Source organism: Hypanus sabinus, chromosome 2 (assembly GCF_030144855.1).
Source record: "Hypanus sabinus isolate sHypSab1 chromosome 2, sHypSab1.hap1, whole genome shotgun sequence".
Taxonomy (NCBI): Eukaryota; Metazoa; Chordata; class Chondrichthyes; order Myliobatiformes; family Dasyatidae; genus Hypanus; species Hypanus sabinus.
In genome coordinates this window covers 207,112,152-207,128,387 of record NC_082707.1, presented here as the reverse complement: position 1 = coordinate 207,128,387, position 16,236 = coordinate 207,112,152, and the positions used below count along the sequence as shown (strand labels likewise).

Below are 16,236 nucleotides of genomic sequence, written 5' to 3'. Positions count from 1 at the left end.
AGGCAGTGAAGAAGGCTAATGGAATGTTGGCCTTTATTACAAAGGGAATTGAGTACAAGAGCAAGGAAATCATTTTGCATTTGTACAGGGCCCTGGTGAGACCACACCTGGAGTATTATGTACAGTTTTGGTCTCCAGGGTTAAGGAAGGACATCCTGGCTGTAGAGGAAGTGCAGCGTAGATTCACAAGGTTAATTCCTGGGATGTCCGGACTGTCTTACGCAGAGAGTTTAGAGAGACTGGACTTGTACACGCTGGAATTAAGGAGATTGAGAGGGGATCTGATTGAAACATATAAGATTATTAAGGGATTGGACAAGATAGAGGCAGGGAATATGTTCCAGATGCTGGGAGAGTCCAGTACCAGAAGGCCTTATAAGAATAAGGGGTAGGTCATTTAGGACAGAGTTAAGGAAAAACTTCTTCTCCCAGAGAATGCACGGCCTCAGAAGGCAGTGGAGGTCAATTCTCTGGATGCTTTCAAGAAGGAGCTAGATAGGCATCTTATGGACAGGGGAATCAACAAGGGATATGGGGACAAGGCAGGAACCGGGTATTGATAGTAGATGATCAGCCATGATCTCAGAATGGTGGTGCAGGCTCGAAGGGCCGAATGGTCTACTTCTGCACCAATTGTCTATTATCTATTGTCTACTGACAAGGGGGACCCTATCCCGAGTGGGGTGGCGGGTGGATGGGGTGAGGACAGATGTGAGGGAAATGGGAGAGATGCGTTTGAGAGCAGAGTTGATGGTGGAAGAAGGGAAGCCCCTTTGTTTAAAAAAGGAAGCCATCGCCTTTGTCCTGGAATGAAAAGCCTCATCCTGAGAGCAGATGTGGCTGAGACGGAGGAATTGTGAGAAGGGGATAGCATTTTTGCAAGAGACAGGGTGGGAAGAGGAATAGTCCAGGTTTTAAGAAAACATTCTTAATGTTAGAAATGTATTGTGCAGAATCCACACTTGCAACATCAATCTTTTTTTAAAATAACTGAAATTCGTGCAGTTTTTATCACCTTTGAAACTTACTTCCAAAATGTGTCATTGAGTCATGGACAAGTAAAACACAGAAATAGGCCCATCAGCCCATCCAGTCTGTGCCAAATCCATTTAAGATGCCTACTCCCATCAATCTGCATTGAGACCATATCCCTCCATAGCCCTACCATCCATGTACCTATACAAACTTCCTATTGAAATCAAGTTCGGATGCACCACTTACGTAGGTAGTTTGTTCCACACTCTCATGAGTGATGAAGGTTCCCCTCATGTTTCAATCTGCAGCAGAGTGGTAGGGCTTTGGCTCAACAGGATTAGGTGGTAATGGGATGAGGCGAGGTAGGTTTACTTGTGCTAATTGCGGAAAGTAAGTATGTGTGTGAGGCCGGAGTTCTGTGCTCAGTGTCAGATGTGGGAGGTCCTGGAGTCTCCCGGTCTCCTGGACGGCCATATCTGGACCAGATGTGTCGAGCTGCAGCTCCTAATGGACCGAGTTAGGGAACTGGAGATGTAGCTCGATTGACCTTTGCCTGGTCAGGGAGGGCGAGGAGGTGATAGAAAGGAGTTATAGGCAGGTGGTCACTCCGGGGCCAAGGGGGATGGACAAGTGGGTCACAGTCAGGAGGGGGAAGGGAAGGAGTCAGGTATTAGAGAGTACCCCTTTGGCTGTACCCCTTGACAATAAGTACTCCTGTTTGAGTATTGTTGGGGGGGACAGCCTACCTGGGAGAAACAACAGTGGCCGTGCCTCCGACACAGAATCTGGCCCTGTGGCTCAGAAGGGTAGGGAAGGGAAGGGAAGAGGAAGGCAGTAGTGATAGGGGACTCTATAGTTAGGGGGTCAGACAGTCGATTCTGTGGACGCAGGAAAGAAACTCGGATGGTAGTTTGCCACCCAGGTGCCAGGGTCCAGATGTTTCAGATCGCGTCCAAGGTATCCTGCAGTGGGAGGGAGAACAGTCAGAGGTCATGGTACATATTGGTACCAATGACATAGGTAGGAAAAGGGAAGAGGTCCTGAAAAAAGACTACAGGGAGTTCGAAAGGAAGTTGAGAATCAGGACTTCAAAGGTAGTAATCTCGGGATTACTGGCTGTGCCACGCGACAGTAAGAATAGGAATAGAATGAGGTGGAGGATAAATATGTGGCTGAGGGATTGGAGTAGGGGGCAGGGATTCAGATTTCTGGATCATTGGGACCTCTTTTGGGGCAGGTGTGATCTGTACAAAAAGGACAGGTTGCACTTGAATCCCAGGGGGACCAATATCCTGGTGGGGAAGTTTGCTAAGGCTACTGGGGAGAGTTTAAACTAGAATTGTTGGGGGGTGGGAAGAGACCTGGGAAGAGATGGTTGGCTCACAAATAGAGAAAACTTATAGACAGTGCGAGAGGTTAGGCTAGGCAGGTGATAGAGAAAGGACGCACTCAGACCAAAGGTTTGAGATGTGTCTATTTTAACGAAAGGAATATTGTGAACAAAGCGCATGAGCTTAGAGCATGGATCACTACTTGGAGCTATGATGTGGTCACAATTACAGAGACTTGGATGGCTCAGGGACAGGAATGTTTACTTCAAGTGCAGGGTTTTAGATGTTTCAGAAAGGACAGGGAGGGAGGCAAAAGAGGTGGAGGCATGGCACTGTTGATCAGAGATAGCGTCAAGGCTGCAGAAAAGGTGGACACCATGGAGGGATTGTCTACGGAGTCTCTGTGGGTTGAGGTTAGGAACAGGAAGGGATCAATAATTTACTGGGTGTTTTTTATAGGCCGCCCAATAGGAACAGGAATATCGAGGAGCAGATACGGAAACAGATCCTGGAAAGGTGTAATAATAACAGAGTTGTTGTGATGGGAGATTTTAATTTCCCAAATATCGATTGACATCTCCCAAGAGCAAGGGGTTTAGATGGGGTGGAGTTTGTTAGGTGTGTGCAGGAAGATTTCTTGACACAATATGTAGATAAGCCGACAAGAGGAGAGGCTGTACTTGATTGGGTATTGGGAAATGAACCGGGTCAGGTGTCGGATCTCTCAGTGGAAGAGCATTTTGGAGACAGTGATCATAATTCTATCTCCTTTACAATAGCATTGGAGAGAGATAGGAACAGACAAGTTAGAAAACCGTTTAATTGGAGTAAGGGGAATTATGAGGCTACCAGGCAGGAAATTGGAAGCTTAAATTGGAAACAGATGTTCTCAGGGAAAAGTATGGAAGAGACGTGGCAAATGTTCAGGGGATATTTGTGTGGAGTTCTGCATAGGTACGTTCCAATGAGATAGGGAAGTTATGGTAGAGTACAGGACCGTGATGTACAAAGGCTGTAATAAATCTCGTCAAGAAGAAAAGAAAAGCTTACAAAAAGTTCAGGGCGCTAGGTAATTTTAGGGATCTAGAAGATTATAAGGCTAACAGGAAGGAGCTTAAGAAGGAAATTAGGAGAGCCAGAAGGGGCCATGAAAAGAGCCTTGGCGGGCAGGATTAAGGAAACCCCAAGGCATTCTACAAGAACATGAAGAGCAAGAGGATAAGACGTGAAGGAATAGGACCTATCAAGTGTGACAGTAGGAAAGTGTGTATGGAACCGGAGGAAATAGCAGAGGTACTTAACGAATACTTTACTTCAGTATTCACTATGGAAAAGGATCTTAGTGATTGTAGTGATGACAGTGCAGCAGACTGAAAAACTTGACCATTTAGATATTAAGAAAGAGGATATTCTGGAGCTTTTGAAAAGCCTCCAGTTGGATAAGTCGCCGAGACTGGATGAGATATACCCCAGGCTAGGGAGGAGATTGCTGAGCCTCTGGTGATGATCTTTGCATCATAAATGAGGAAGGGAGAGGTTCCGGAGGTTTGGAGGGTAGCGGATGTTGTTCCTTTATTCAACAAAGGGAGTAGAGATAGCCAGGAAATTATAGACCAGTGAGTGGTACCTCAGTGGTTGGTAAGTTGATGGAGAAGATCCTGAAAGGCAGGATTTATGAACATTTGGAGAGGTATAGTATGATTAAGAATAGTCAGAATGGCTTTGTCAAGGGCAGGTCGTGTCTTACGAGTCTGATTGAATTTTTTGAGGATGTGACTAAACACATTGATGAAGGAAGAGCAGTAGATGTAGTGTATATGGATTTCAGCAAGGCATTTGATAAGGTACCACATGCAAGGCTTATTGAGAAAGTAAGGAGGCATGGGCTCCAAGGAGAAATTGCTTTGTGGATCCAGAACTGGCTTGTCCACAGAAGGCACAGTGGTTGTAGATGGGTCATATTCTGCATGGAGGTCAGTCACCAGTGGATTGCCTCAGGGATCTGTTCTGGGACCCTTACCCTTTGTGATTTTTATAAATGACCTGGATGGGATGGGTTAGTAAGTCTGCTGATGTCACAAAGGTTGGAGGTGTTGCGGATAGTGTGGGAGGGCTGTCAGAGGTTACTGCGGAACATTGATATAATAGAAACACAAAGTACACAACAGATGTTGGGGTCAAAGCAACACGTACATGACGCTGGAGGAACTCAGCAGGTCGGGCAGCATCTGTGGAAATGAGCAGTCAACGTTTCGTGCCAAGACCCTTAGTCAGGACTGAAGAGGGAGGGGGCAGGGGCCCTATAAGGATGGTGGGGAAAGGATGCAAAACTGGTCTGAGAAGTGGCAGTTGGAGTTCAACCCAGATAAGTGTGAAGTGGTTCATTTTGGTAGGTCAAGTATGATGGCAGAATATAGTATTAATGGTATGACTCTTGGCAGTGTGGAGGATCAGAGGGATCTTGGGTTTCGAGTCTATAGGACGCTCAAAGCTGCTACGCAGGTTGACTCTATGGTTAAGAAGGCATACGGTGTATTGGCCTTCATCACTTGTGGAATTGAATTTAGTAGCAAAGAGGTAATGTTGCAGCTATATAGGACCTTGGTCAGACCCCACTTGGAGTACTGTACTTGGTCTGGTCACCTTACTACAGGAAGGATGCGGAAGCCATAGAAAGGATGCAGAGGAGATTTACAAGGATGTTGCCTGGATTGGGGAGCATGCCTTATGAAAACAGGTTGAGTGAATTTGGCCTTTTCTCCTTGGAGTGACGGAGAATGAGAGGTTACTTGATAGAGGTGTATAAGATGATGAGAGACATTGATCGTGTGGATAGTCAGAGGCTTTTTCCCAGGGCTGAAATGGTTGCCACAACAGGTTTTAAGGTGCTGGGGAGTAGGTATAGAGGAGATATCAGGGGTAAGTTTTTTGCTCAGGGAGTGGTGAGTGCATTGAATGGGCTGCTGGAAACGCTGGTGGAGGTGGATACAATAGGATCTTTTCAGAGACTTTTGGATAGGTACATGGAGCTTAGAAAAATAGAGGGCTATAGGTAAGCCTAGTAATTTCTAAGGTAGGGACATGTTCGGCAGAACTTTATAGGCCAAAGGTCCTGTATTGTGTTGTAGGTTTTCTGTACTTCTATGTTTCTAAACTTTACACCTTTCACCCTTAACCCATGACCTTTTGTTGTAGTTCCACCCAACATCTGTGGAAAAATTCTGTTCACATTTACCCTATCTTTTCCTTTTATATTTTTGTTTACCTCTATCAAATCTGCCCGTCTTCTATGTTCCAAAGAGTAAAGCCTAACTAATCCAATCTTTCCTCATTACTCATGTCCTCCAGACCCAGCAACATTCTTGAAATTTTCTCTGTACTCTTTCAGCCTTATTTACATCTTTTCTGTAGGTAGGTGAGGAAAACTGCAAACAATACTCCAAATTAGGCCTCAACAATGTCTTATAGATCTTCAGATAGCATCCCTTCTCCTGTACCGAATATTTTGATTTATGAAGGCAATGTGCCTAAGGCTTTCTTTCCTAACTTGGGTCCCTGGGCACACAGCCAGCAGCCAGCTCGCTGCTTACAATCTTTTGTGTACTCCCATGATGCATCAGGTGGTGGTACTGGCCTTGAATCTGCCCGCCTCCAGAGCTACGGAAATCTGACACCCTGAAGGCATGCTAATCTTCCAGGCCGCATCCTTGGCATATCGAAAAACGGTCAGTCGTGAGGCCCCAAGAGCGGGTCCCATTTCCAAAAAGAACTAAAGTCAGTGTCTTCAAAAGAGCCTTGAAAAGGGAAAAAAAGGCATATCAAAGATAGAAATAGAGCTGTTAGAAATAACAAACAAAGGAGTCACTTTTAGGTGCTATCGTCCTCCTAAGCATAGCTTGTCCTGTGAAGAGCAACACCTCACATTTGTCTGCATTAAATTCCATCAGACATCTTTTAATCCATTTTTTAGGCTGATCCAGATTCCACAGCAAGCCTTGATAGCCTCCCTCACTGTCCATTGAACCCCCAGTCTAGGTGTAATCCATAAATTTGCTGATTCATTTATCAATATGCTCATCCAGATTGTTGATATAGATGACAAACAACAACAGACCTAGCTCCAATCCCTGCAGCACTCCAGTAGTCACAGGCCTCCAGTCAGAAGCAACTATCTACTATCACTCTCTGACTTCTCCCACAAAGCCCAAGTATAATCCAGTTTACTACCTCATCTTGAACGCCGAGCAACTGAACCCACACATGTGGGTCTTCCAATGTGGGATCTTGTCACATGCCTTGCTAAAGTCCATATAGACAACATCTACTGCCTTGCCTTCATCAACTTTCCTGATAACTTCCTTGAAAAACGCTATGAGATTGGTTACCATGCACAAAGCCATGCTGACTATCTTTAATCAGTCCATGTCTATTCAAATAGTCATATATCCAGTCCCTTAGAATCCCTTCCAATAACTTTTCCACTACAGATGTCTAGGTCACTGTCCTATAATTTCTCGGCTTATTTTTTGAGCCTTTCTTAAACAGCGGAACAATATTGGCTATTCTCCAGTCATCTGGTACGTCACCTGTCACTCAGGATGATTTAAATATCTATGCCAGGGTCCCGGCATTTTCTGCTCTTGCCTTTTGCAGGGTCTGAAGGATCATCTTGTCAGGATCTAGGGGGATATATCCTCTCTAATTTGGGTGCAAAGAACAGCAAACACCTCCTTTTCTGTAATCTTTACGGGGTTCATGAAGTTGACACCATTTTACCTCACTTCTACAGACCCTGTGTCCTTCTCCTGAGTAAATACAGATGCAAAGAAATTCTTTAACATCTCTCCCACCTCTTTTGGCTCCACACATGGATTACCATTCTGATATTCCAGAGGACTAATTTTATCTCTTTGCAATTTTTGTCTCCTAGCATATCTGTAGATCCCTTAGTCTGTTAGGGGAACCTCATGCCTTCTTTTAGCCCTCCTGATTTCTTTTTTTTTGCCACAGTATCTCTTGAAAACCAAGGTACCCTGTACTTGTTTTCTTTACCTAGAACTGTTTTATTTACAGATTTACAGAATGGCTTCTGCTCAACCATATCTTACTCAGGACCTTCAGCCAGCCATGAACATGTGTCTGTCCCGTTTACCAACATCAGTTCTGGGTGAACCGCTCTCATAGTGCACTGGGAACAGAAGTTCCTTATTGTGTACACACATAGTAACATACCCAATTATCCAAAATCTTATACCCTCCCTCCCACATGAACTTCTTAGTCACGTGTAAAATTGTATAATTTTCCTAATTTTGGCCTCACTAGCACGTGGCATGGGTAGCAATCCTGAGATCACAACCTTGGAGGTCCTGCCCTTTATCCTAGCATTTAATTCCCTAAACTCACTTTGCAGAACCTTGTCACTTGTCCAGCCCATGTTATTGGTACCTAGAAAGACCACAATCTCTGTGTATTGATCGCTATGGGGCAGCTTGGTAGCCTAGTAGCTAGTGCAATGCTCTATAGCAACAGTTACATGATCAGTTGAATTCCCACTGCTGACTATAAGGCATCTGTACATTCTCCCTGTGACCATATGGGTTTCCTCCAGGTTCTCTGGTTTGCTCCCACAGTCCAATGAAGTAAAATCAGGATTAATGAGTTATGGACAAACTATATTGGCGTTGGAAGTACGGTGACATTTGTGGACTGCCCCTAACACAATCCTTGTGATTTGATTTGATTCGGTTCAAACAGCATATTTTACCCAGTTTTTTGATGTACTTTTGAAACATAAAGCTAATCTTTCAAATCTTTATCTTGAAAAGTGGGCAGATTTTTTTGATAATATTTTATGTACGGATTATTCGCAAAGTGCAAAACAATTCCTTATATTTTTTATAATTACTTTTGTTTACTTCCTGATATGGCAATGTGTTTAAGAGCATATTTCATTCTTTTGCACAATCTAGGTTTTGGATGCCCTGCTAGATCACCTTCCTGAAATTCTAAGATTTATTGTTAAAGGGGGAGACCATGTGGGAACAGAGAATAAGGTAAACAACATATATTTTCACTTTAGAAATATAGTTATTTGATTTCTTTGTCACTAGAATACTTTTCCTGCAACCATAAGACATATATTTATACAACCAATAGCATTTATACTATGAGGGTTTCATTCAGATCAATGACCAAGGTGATAATGAAGCAGTTGTCTTGAGTACAAGGTTTTAAGGATATATTAAAAGGAAAAGAGACTGAGAGGTTTAACACAGGAATTATGGATTAGAGTACCTTGATTACTGAAAGTAGTCAGTAGTGGCAGAACAATTCAAATGGAAAGTGCTGAAGAGATCAGAAATGGAGGAACCTGGATTTCTCACAGATATAGGTAGGAGGTGTTTACTGATAACGAGGATCAGCGTAGTAATTTGGAGTTGTGAATTTGAATTTGACCATAAGACCATAAAACATAGAAGCAGAATTAGGCCATTAGGCCCATTGAATCTGCTCCAGCTTTTCATCACGACTGATGTACTATCCCTCTTAACTCCATTCTCCTGCCTTCTTCCCATAACCTTCGATGCCCTAACTAATCAAGAATCTATCCAATTTTGTTTTAAGTATACTCAAGGACTTAGCCTCCAAAGTCATCTGTGCAAATGAATTCCACAGATTTACCACCTTTTGGCTAAAGAAATTGCTGCTCAGCTCTGCTCTAAATGGATGTCCCTCTATTCTGAGGGTGTGCCCTCTGGTCCTAGACTCCTCCACTGTTGGAAACACCTCTCCACATCCACTCAATCTAGGCTTTTCAATAACCAATAGACTTCAATGAGATACCCCCAATTCCTCTAAACTATAGTGAGTACAGGCCCAAATCCATCAAATGCTCCTCATATGTTAAACCCTTCATTCCTGGAATCATTCTTGTGAATCTCCTTTGCACTCTCTCCAATGCCAGTACATCTTTTCTTTGTTAAGGGGCCCAAAACTGCTCACAATATCCCAAGTGTGATCTAACCAATGCCTTAAAAAGCTTCAGTATTACATCCTTGTTTTGATATTCTAATCCTCTCAAAATGAATGCTAACATTGCATTTGACTTCCTTTCCCCTGACTCTGCCTGCAAGTTAACCTTTAGGGAATCCTGTACGAGGACTCCCAAGTCCCTGTGCATCTCTGATTTCTGAATTTAAAGCCTGATTGGTGCACACATTCCACCTTTAGCAATGCAAGACACTGGTGATCCCCTTCCCCGCCCTGGACACTAGTGACCACAGCAGCAGTGAGCTTGGATAGTTCTCTTTCCATTCTCCTTCCCACTCCTTATAATACAAGATTGAAAGACTGATAGGGCTTATGGACTTCCACAATGCCTTGCCACAAACTAAACCACTAAGTGGCATATTTCAGATTTTGAGAAAGTAATTTGCCTCTCCTACCAGCTTCCCATCATGTCTGTCCTGAAATCCATTCAGCACATCATTTTGGGTGTACTAGAATTTCTATCTTGTCAAATTTTGATATGCTAAAATGAGATGAAGGTTTCAACAGCACTACAACTAAAGAAAGATCAGAGATGAAAAATGTTTTGGAGGTGGGAATAGATTTTCTTATTCATGACAGATATGTGGTTGGAAATGTGTGTCAGAAGTAAGTATCATATTGGCATTGTGGATATTCTTGAACAAGACATGCAGTATTCTGGAGGAAATCAGCAGGCCAGGCAGCATTCTTGAAAATGAATCAACAGTCAACTTTTTGGGCCAAGACTCTTCACTAGGACTGGAAATAAAGGGGTAAGATGCCAAAATAAGAAGGTGGGATAGAGGGAGAAGTACAAGCTAGAAGCTGACAGGTGAAGCCAGGTGGGGAATGAAGTAAGAAGCTGGGAGGTGATGGGTAAAAAAGGCAAAGGGCTGAAGGAGAAGGAATCTAATAAGAGGAGAATAGACCATGGGAGAAAGGAAAGGTGGAAGGGCACCAAGGAGATGATAGGCTGGAGAGGAGAAGTAGTAAGAGGGGAGACATTACTGGCAGTTGGAGAAATTGAAGTTCATGCCATCAGTTTGGATGCTACACAGACAGAATATAGGTGTTATTCCTCCCACCTGAGAGTGGCCTTATCATGACAGTGGAAGAGGCCACAGACCGACATATCAGAATCGAAATGGTGATTGGAATTAAATTGTTTGGCTGCTGGGAAATCCTGTTTTTTTGTGGATGGAGCGAAGGTGCTTGATGAAAAGGTCCCCCAATGTTCAGGCTATTGTCATGAAGGCTGATGGTGAGGAAGAGAAAACATCATCTACAGATTTCCCAGTACTGAGCTGGAGAAAGTTTGTGCTGCGATACTGGGTGTCAAGACGAGTAGTATGATATTTAAAAATAGTGGTGACTTGATGCTGCCAGTACATATGGAAACTGATGTTGCTACATTCCTTCTGCATGATTTGAATTTACCTATGCATCTCGGTTAAGAAAGTGCTATTTCTGCAGTAGAAGAGCTGAGACCTAAAGGAAAACTAATTGTTGAATGATTAATTTCTGATGTTCCTTTGCTGTTGTTTACGTAAACTAGAAAAGATGATGATTAACCCAAAATTGAGCTTTTAAAAAATACTTTTAGTTTATCATCTAATTCAAATAACCAGACATGATTCTCAAAGCTTAATCCAATTTCTGTTAGGATGGACAATGATTGCATCAGAAGCTAAGTGCTTTGTATCCATGAGAAACAATCCCCAAGCTAGAAACAAACAGCAAACAATTTGATAATGATAATTTAGTGAGGGAACCTACAAATAAAGCAATGGATAGGAGTTATTTTATCAAGGTAGATCTATTGTATTGTAAATGCAAGAGATTCTGCTGATGCTGGAAATCCAGAGCATCACATCCAAAATGCTGGAGAAACTCAGCAGGTTGGGCAGTATCTCCGGAAATGAATAAACAGTTGATATTTTGGGTCAAGACCCTTGATCAGGACTGGAAAGGAAGGGGCCCGAATTAGGTGGTGGGGGGATGGGAAGGATTACAAGCTATTAGGTGGTAGGTGAAGTCAGGCATGTGGATGAAGTAAGATGCTGGGAAGTGATAATCAGAAAAGGCAAATTGCTGGTGAGGAAGGAATCTGCTAGGAGAGGAGAGTGGGCATAAGGAAAAGGGAAAGAGGAGAGGTACCAGGGGGAGGTGATGGGCAGGTGGGGAAAAGAGGTAAGGGGCCAGATTGGGGAGCAGAAAAAGAGGGAAGGAGAAAGGATAAAAAATATTACCAGAATGAGAAATCAATGTTCATGCCATCAGATTGGAGGCTGTCTAGACCAGGCATGGGCAAACTACGGCCTTTTTAATCTTTTTAAGCTTTTTAATCTGGCCCGCAGAACTTGATGAAATTATATTAATAAACCTTGTTAACGTTTTTTCCCCGCAATTCTGGCGTTTTCCCAATAGATGACGTACTCTATATACATTGACCTTTGTTGAGGTGCAGCGTATTACTCCACATTTGTGCTTTACTCTTTGTTCGGCTCGACCTATTTGTGTGAACAGGCGTTCAGCGTCATGAACATCAACAAAGCCAGCCACAGATCCAAGTTAACTGACCAACACCTCAGATCCATCCTGAGAATCGCCACAACAAAACTAAATCCAGACTTTGATGCGCTGGCTAAAAAGGGAGACCAACAACACTGTTCCCACTGAAATTAAAAATAAGTTTCTTCGTTGTGTTATGTAAAAAATGCATTTGAAAATATTTTTTTCAATAAGCCTTACATGTTACATGTCATTTCTGTTAAGTGATGGACATGAGTAGTGCGCAGGTGCACATACGTTCTCAAAATAAAAAATGCGCTCCAGATCAAATAACGCGCTCCGCATACTGGTGCGCTGTCACTGTTCTATCTTTGTGTTGGTCTTTGTTGAGTTTTGGCACAGGGGACAATTGAATAAGAAGGAGCAGGACAAGTAGACCTGCATCTCCTACCGGTTTTGAAATAAAGACAGTCAGGAGGAGAGTGATGATAATATCTTGAAGGATAACAGAATTTTCAGTGCTTTAAAATAATAACTGTTACTATTAAAAAAGCTGTATTTTATTCATTTAATTTTCAGTGTTTTAAAAGTCATTTCAATAAATAGCTAAATACCATGGGACTTCAAAGACAGATATTTTGTTGTAAAGCATTTGTTCATTTTCAATTGAAATTAAAGCACATGTTTTCTACATATCCCATGATATTTTATTTTCTCTTATGAGGTGTATTACCAAAACACTCCATCCATCTGCTCCTGGTCTGGCCCCCCTGTCAAATTTTAGAACCCTTTGTGGCTCACAAGTCAAAAAGTTTGCCCACCTCTGGTCTAGACAGAATGTAAGATCATTTCCATAGATGGTGCTTGACCTTCTGAGTTCCTCCAGCATTTTGTGTGTCTTGCTTTTGTAATCATATAAATTATAGTGATAATTTTGCTTGTGTTTTAAAACTAATTTTCCCTTTGTGAAATAATTTGATTGTTTAGACAAAGTATATGCAGTAAATCAGTGACATTTTCAGTGCCATTTTAATATGTATGGCCTTGTAAAGTATTTGTATGCCTAATTCTATGCATAAAAAATTGGAACAATGATCACAGTGTCCAAGATTTTGCCTTTAATTGGAAATTTTGTTGTCAGGTGCATATTCCTGATCTGATTCCAGCTCTCTCAATGGCTGAACAAAGAGCTGCCACCTCTTTAAAATGGAGAATACATGAGAAGCTGTTGTTGACGTTTTCCTGTCTGCCACAAGTCATTTCCAGTGATCAGATATACTACAAGTTTTTGCCCATAATGTTTAGAATAATGACGACAAATGTAAGATATATCTTTAGTGAAATCTTTACTCATCTTTCTTACTTCTTAAAAATAGCAAATGCATCCACATTTATAGTGTTCATTTGAAAATTTATTAGTTATCTCTGTTTACATCAAGTTATCTTGCAGATTTCAACTTAATTATGTAGCAAACTAATAGATAATTCTACTAATCTATTGTGACATTATATTTCTTTTAATACCATCTCTAAGAATTTCCTTAATTCTGATATATATATAAAGTATCTAACACATGTACACATGTTCATGTTTTTTTTAGAAATGGTCTGATATTTATTGCAACCAATTATTTCAGTTGATTTCTTAATATATTTAAAATATGTAATTTCAAATTCACAATATCTTACTCCTAGTCTGCTCCAGTAATTAGCAGTTAATTCTCTGATTTGAGTTAGAAATAGCATGTGTCCATTTCTCCCATTTATGTCTAAGGCATTTATTGATAATTATTTTTACCCTAATAAAGATGCTAGGTTTGCCCAATAAAAGTGTTATTGTAATTTCTAATGTTGTAAATTAACTTTTAAGTTCAGGTATTCTGATAGATCTTTTAGTATAGGAATTGATTATAACACACGCACCTGTAGCATTTAATTTGAAACTTGTGAATGTGTTCTGTTACTATGCTGCTAGGCGTTTTGTTTATATTTATTAACTCAGAGAGCTTATTTTACTTTTAGCAAATAGAATTTAAAATATAATTCATTATATCTATGTGCAGTATTATTGATGTCAACCATTTTGAAGGAAATGCTAATTTTGATAACACTAAAGTTCAGATTGGGATTATTATCATCTAGAATGTCCTCCCAGTCCAAAGAGCCTCAGCCAGAACCCTCTGTGTATTTGTTCGGTACAACCGTAAACAGGAGCAAAGACAGGAAATATGCAGTAAAATCATTGAGCGTAAGTATACAATCACAAGTAAATATCATAAGATTACTTAACAGCTTCATCAATTGTTGCTCTAAATTGGGATGAGTTATAGAAACCAATCTTACTTTCTCCAATGTATTTCCAAGCAGTAAATGACGAAACCTGGCTTTATAATTAATTGTCTTTCATAGCATTGACATATTCCATAGTGTTTTGCAGCCAATGCAGGACCTTTAAAATGTAGGAACTTTTGCAGGAAACACATCAGCCAACTGGGCGTAGTGGTTAGCACAATGCTTTACAGTGCCAGTTCAAAGCTTGCCGCTGTCTGTAAGCAGTTTATATATTCTCCCTGTGACAGCTTGGGTTTCCTCTCATATTACAAATTTATATGTGCTTGAAGGTTAATTGGTCACATGGGGGTAATTGGGCAGTGCGGGCTTGTTGGGCTGGAGAGCCTGTTACCCTGCTATACGTCTGAATAATAACTTTGTGCACAGCAAGATACCATAAACTGAAGTATGATAATGACCAAGAGCCTTTTGGTGATGTTAAAGGCAAGATATCTATTGGCACTGACATTATGATCTTTGGAAAGCACTATCTTTGGTGTCCACCTGAAAATTGTTATCAAATAAATGATAGGATGGTGTGTCTAACTCTAAAACTAGACTTAAAGCCACAGTGTGTATGTCTAGAAATGTCATTTACAAATCACTTGAATTTTCAACCATTTTCCACGATAAGCTGCAGCCTGGGTGTCAATGCAGAAATAGTAGATCTTGAGATACTCTGAAGGTTAACTAAAGGAAAAACTTGCAGTATTAATCCTGACACCTGGAATGACACAACCATTAACAGGTTATGTGGTCTTTTGGATCATTTTGAATAAATTTCACTTTGAGATGCTAAATCTGCCATGCAGCCAACTTTTCCTCCTTTAACTTTGAACCACTGTGATAGTTCAACCTAATTTCTGGGAAAAAATGTTTCTTTCACCCATCAGATGGGTTTTGCCTTGGTGCTTGTATGTATTGGGAGAATTATTATTGTGCTATTGCTGTTCAGTTTTCAGTTCAGTGCTTTGAAAATTATCTCCCCTCCTACCCCCCACCCCAATTCCAGCCCCATCCCTCCTGCCCCTTTTGGTAATATGTTTGTGGACTGCCTTAGAATAATAATAGTTTTTGGAAAAGATAATTTCTCATTTCAGCAACCCTATTTTTGTCCCGTTATTTTTCGGGAATATTAAGTTCTCTGCCAATTCCAACTGTGAACTATTTTACTGCTATCTCACACTCTTTAATCATTAATGTTGTTACACTTTGAATACTCAATGAATTCACACAACTATTACTTATCTGAAAGTTGCTTTGTTTGACTATCTAATTCTTCCAATCTCTAATCTCCTAGGTTTCCTGATGTTCTCCCATGTATTCCAATACTCCTTTTGTTTAACTACCAGTTTCCACATTTGCTATTCTTCTGCTCCTTCTTATCAAGTCTTAATGAGTTCATGGTTGATGTGTGACCTAACTCTATGAATTGCACTATGAATTGCATTAGATTTACTATTACCTCAATTACTGAGAAAGGTTTGTCTTGCATCTCTGTTCATGCGGATCAATTCTTTACACTGTGCATTAAGGTAGAACACTTTCTGGCAGTTTTTCTTCAGAACCTGAGGGTACATGGAGCTTAGAAAAATAGAGCGCTCTGCGCTGGGGAAACTCTAGGCAATCTCTAGAGTAGGTTACATGGTCGGCACAACACTGTGTGTCGAAGGGCCTGTAATGTGCTGTATATTTCTATGTTCTATGTTCTAGCCTTAATATCCCGGCTCACAAAAACACATTAACCTCAAATTTAAATGAGAAAATGATTTCTCATTCCTTGCTGTTTGTAAAAGATTGATCCAAATGTCAGTCACCCGTTTCCATGTCGAAATGTGTCTAAACTTCATCATGCCCCTTACAACAATCGATAGAAATAATTACTCTTTTTCTAAACCTAAGAGATTCTGCAGATGCTGGAACTCCAGAGGAATAGATACAAAACGCTAGATGCTGGTTTGGCAGCACTGTAGAGAGGAATAAACAGTCAAAGTTTAAAGTAAATTTATTATCAAAATACATATATGTCACCATATACAACCCTGAGATTAATTCTCT

At 41.0% G+C, this 16,236-nt stretch overlaps 1 protein-coding gene across 3 annotated transcripts in view; it reads left to right on the top strand.

Annotated features, from left to right (window-relative positions):
* Positions 1 to 16,236, top strand: part of ppp4r4 (protein phosphatase 4, regulatory subunit 4) — a 231,166-nt gene that overhangs the window by 178,260 nt on the left and 36,670 nt on the right. For all 3 annotated transcript variants that reach the window (XM_059962617.1, XM_059962616.1, XM_059962606.1), the window contains 3 exons: positions 8,277 to 8,360; positions 12,989 to 13,168; positions 13,990 to 14,095. In XM_059962617.1, coding sequence (XP_059818600.1) covers positions 8,277 to 8,360; positions 12,989 to 13,168; positions 13,990 to 14,095 — 370 coding nt within the window. The remainder of the gene's footprint in view (positions 1 to 8,276; positions 8,361 to 12,988; positions 13,169 to 13,989; positions 14,096 to 16,236) is intronic.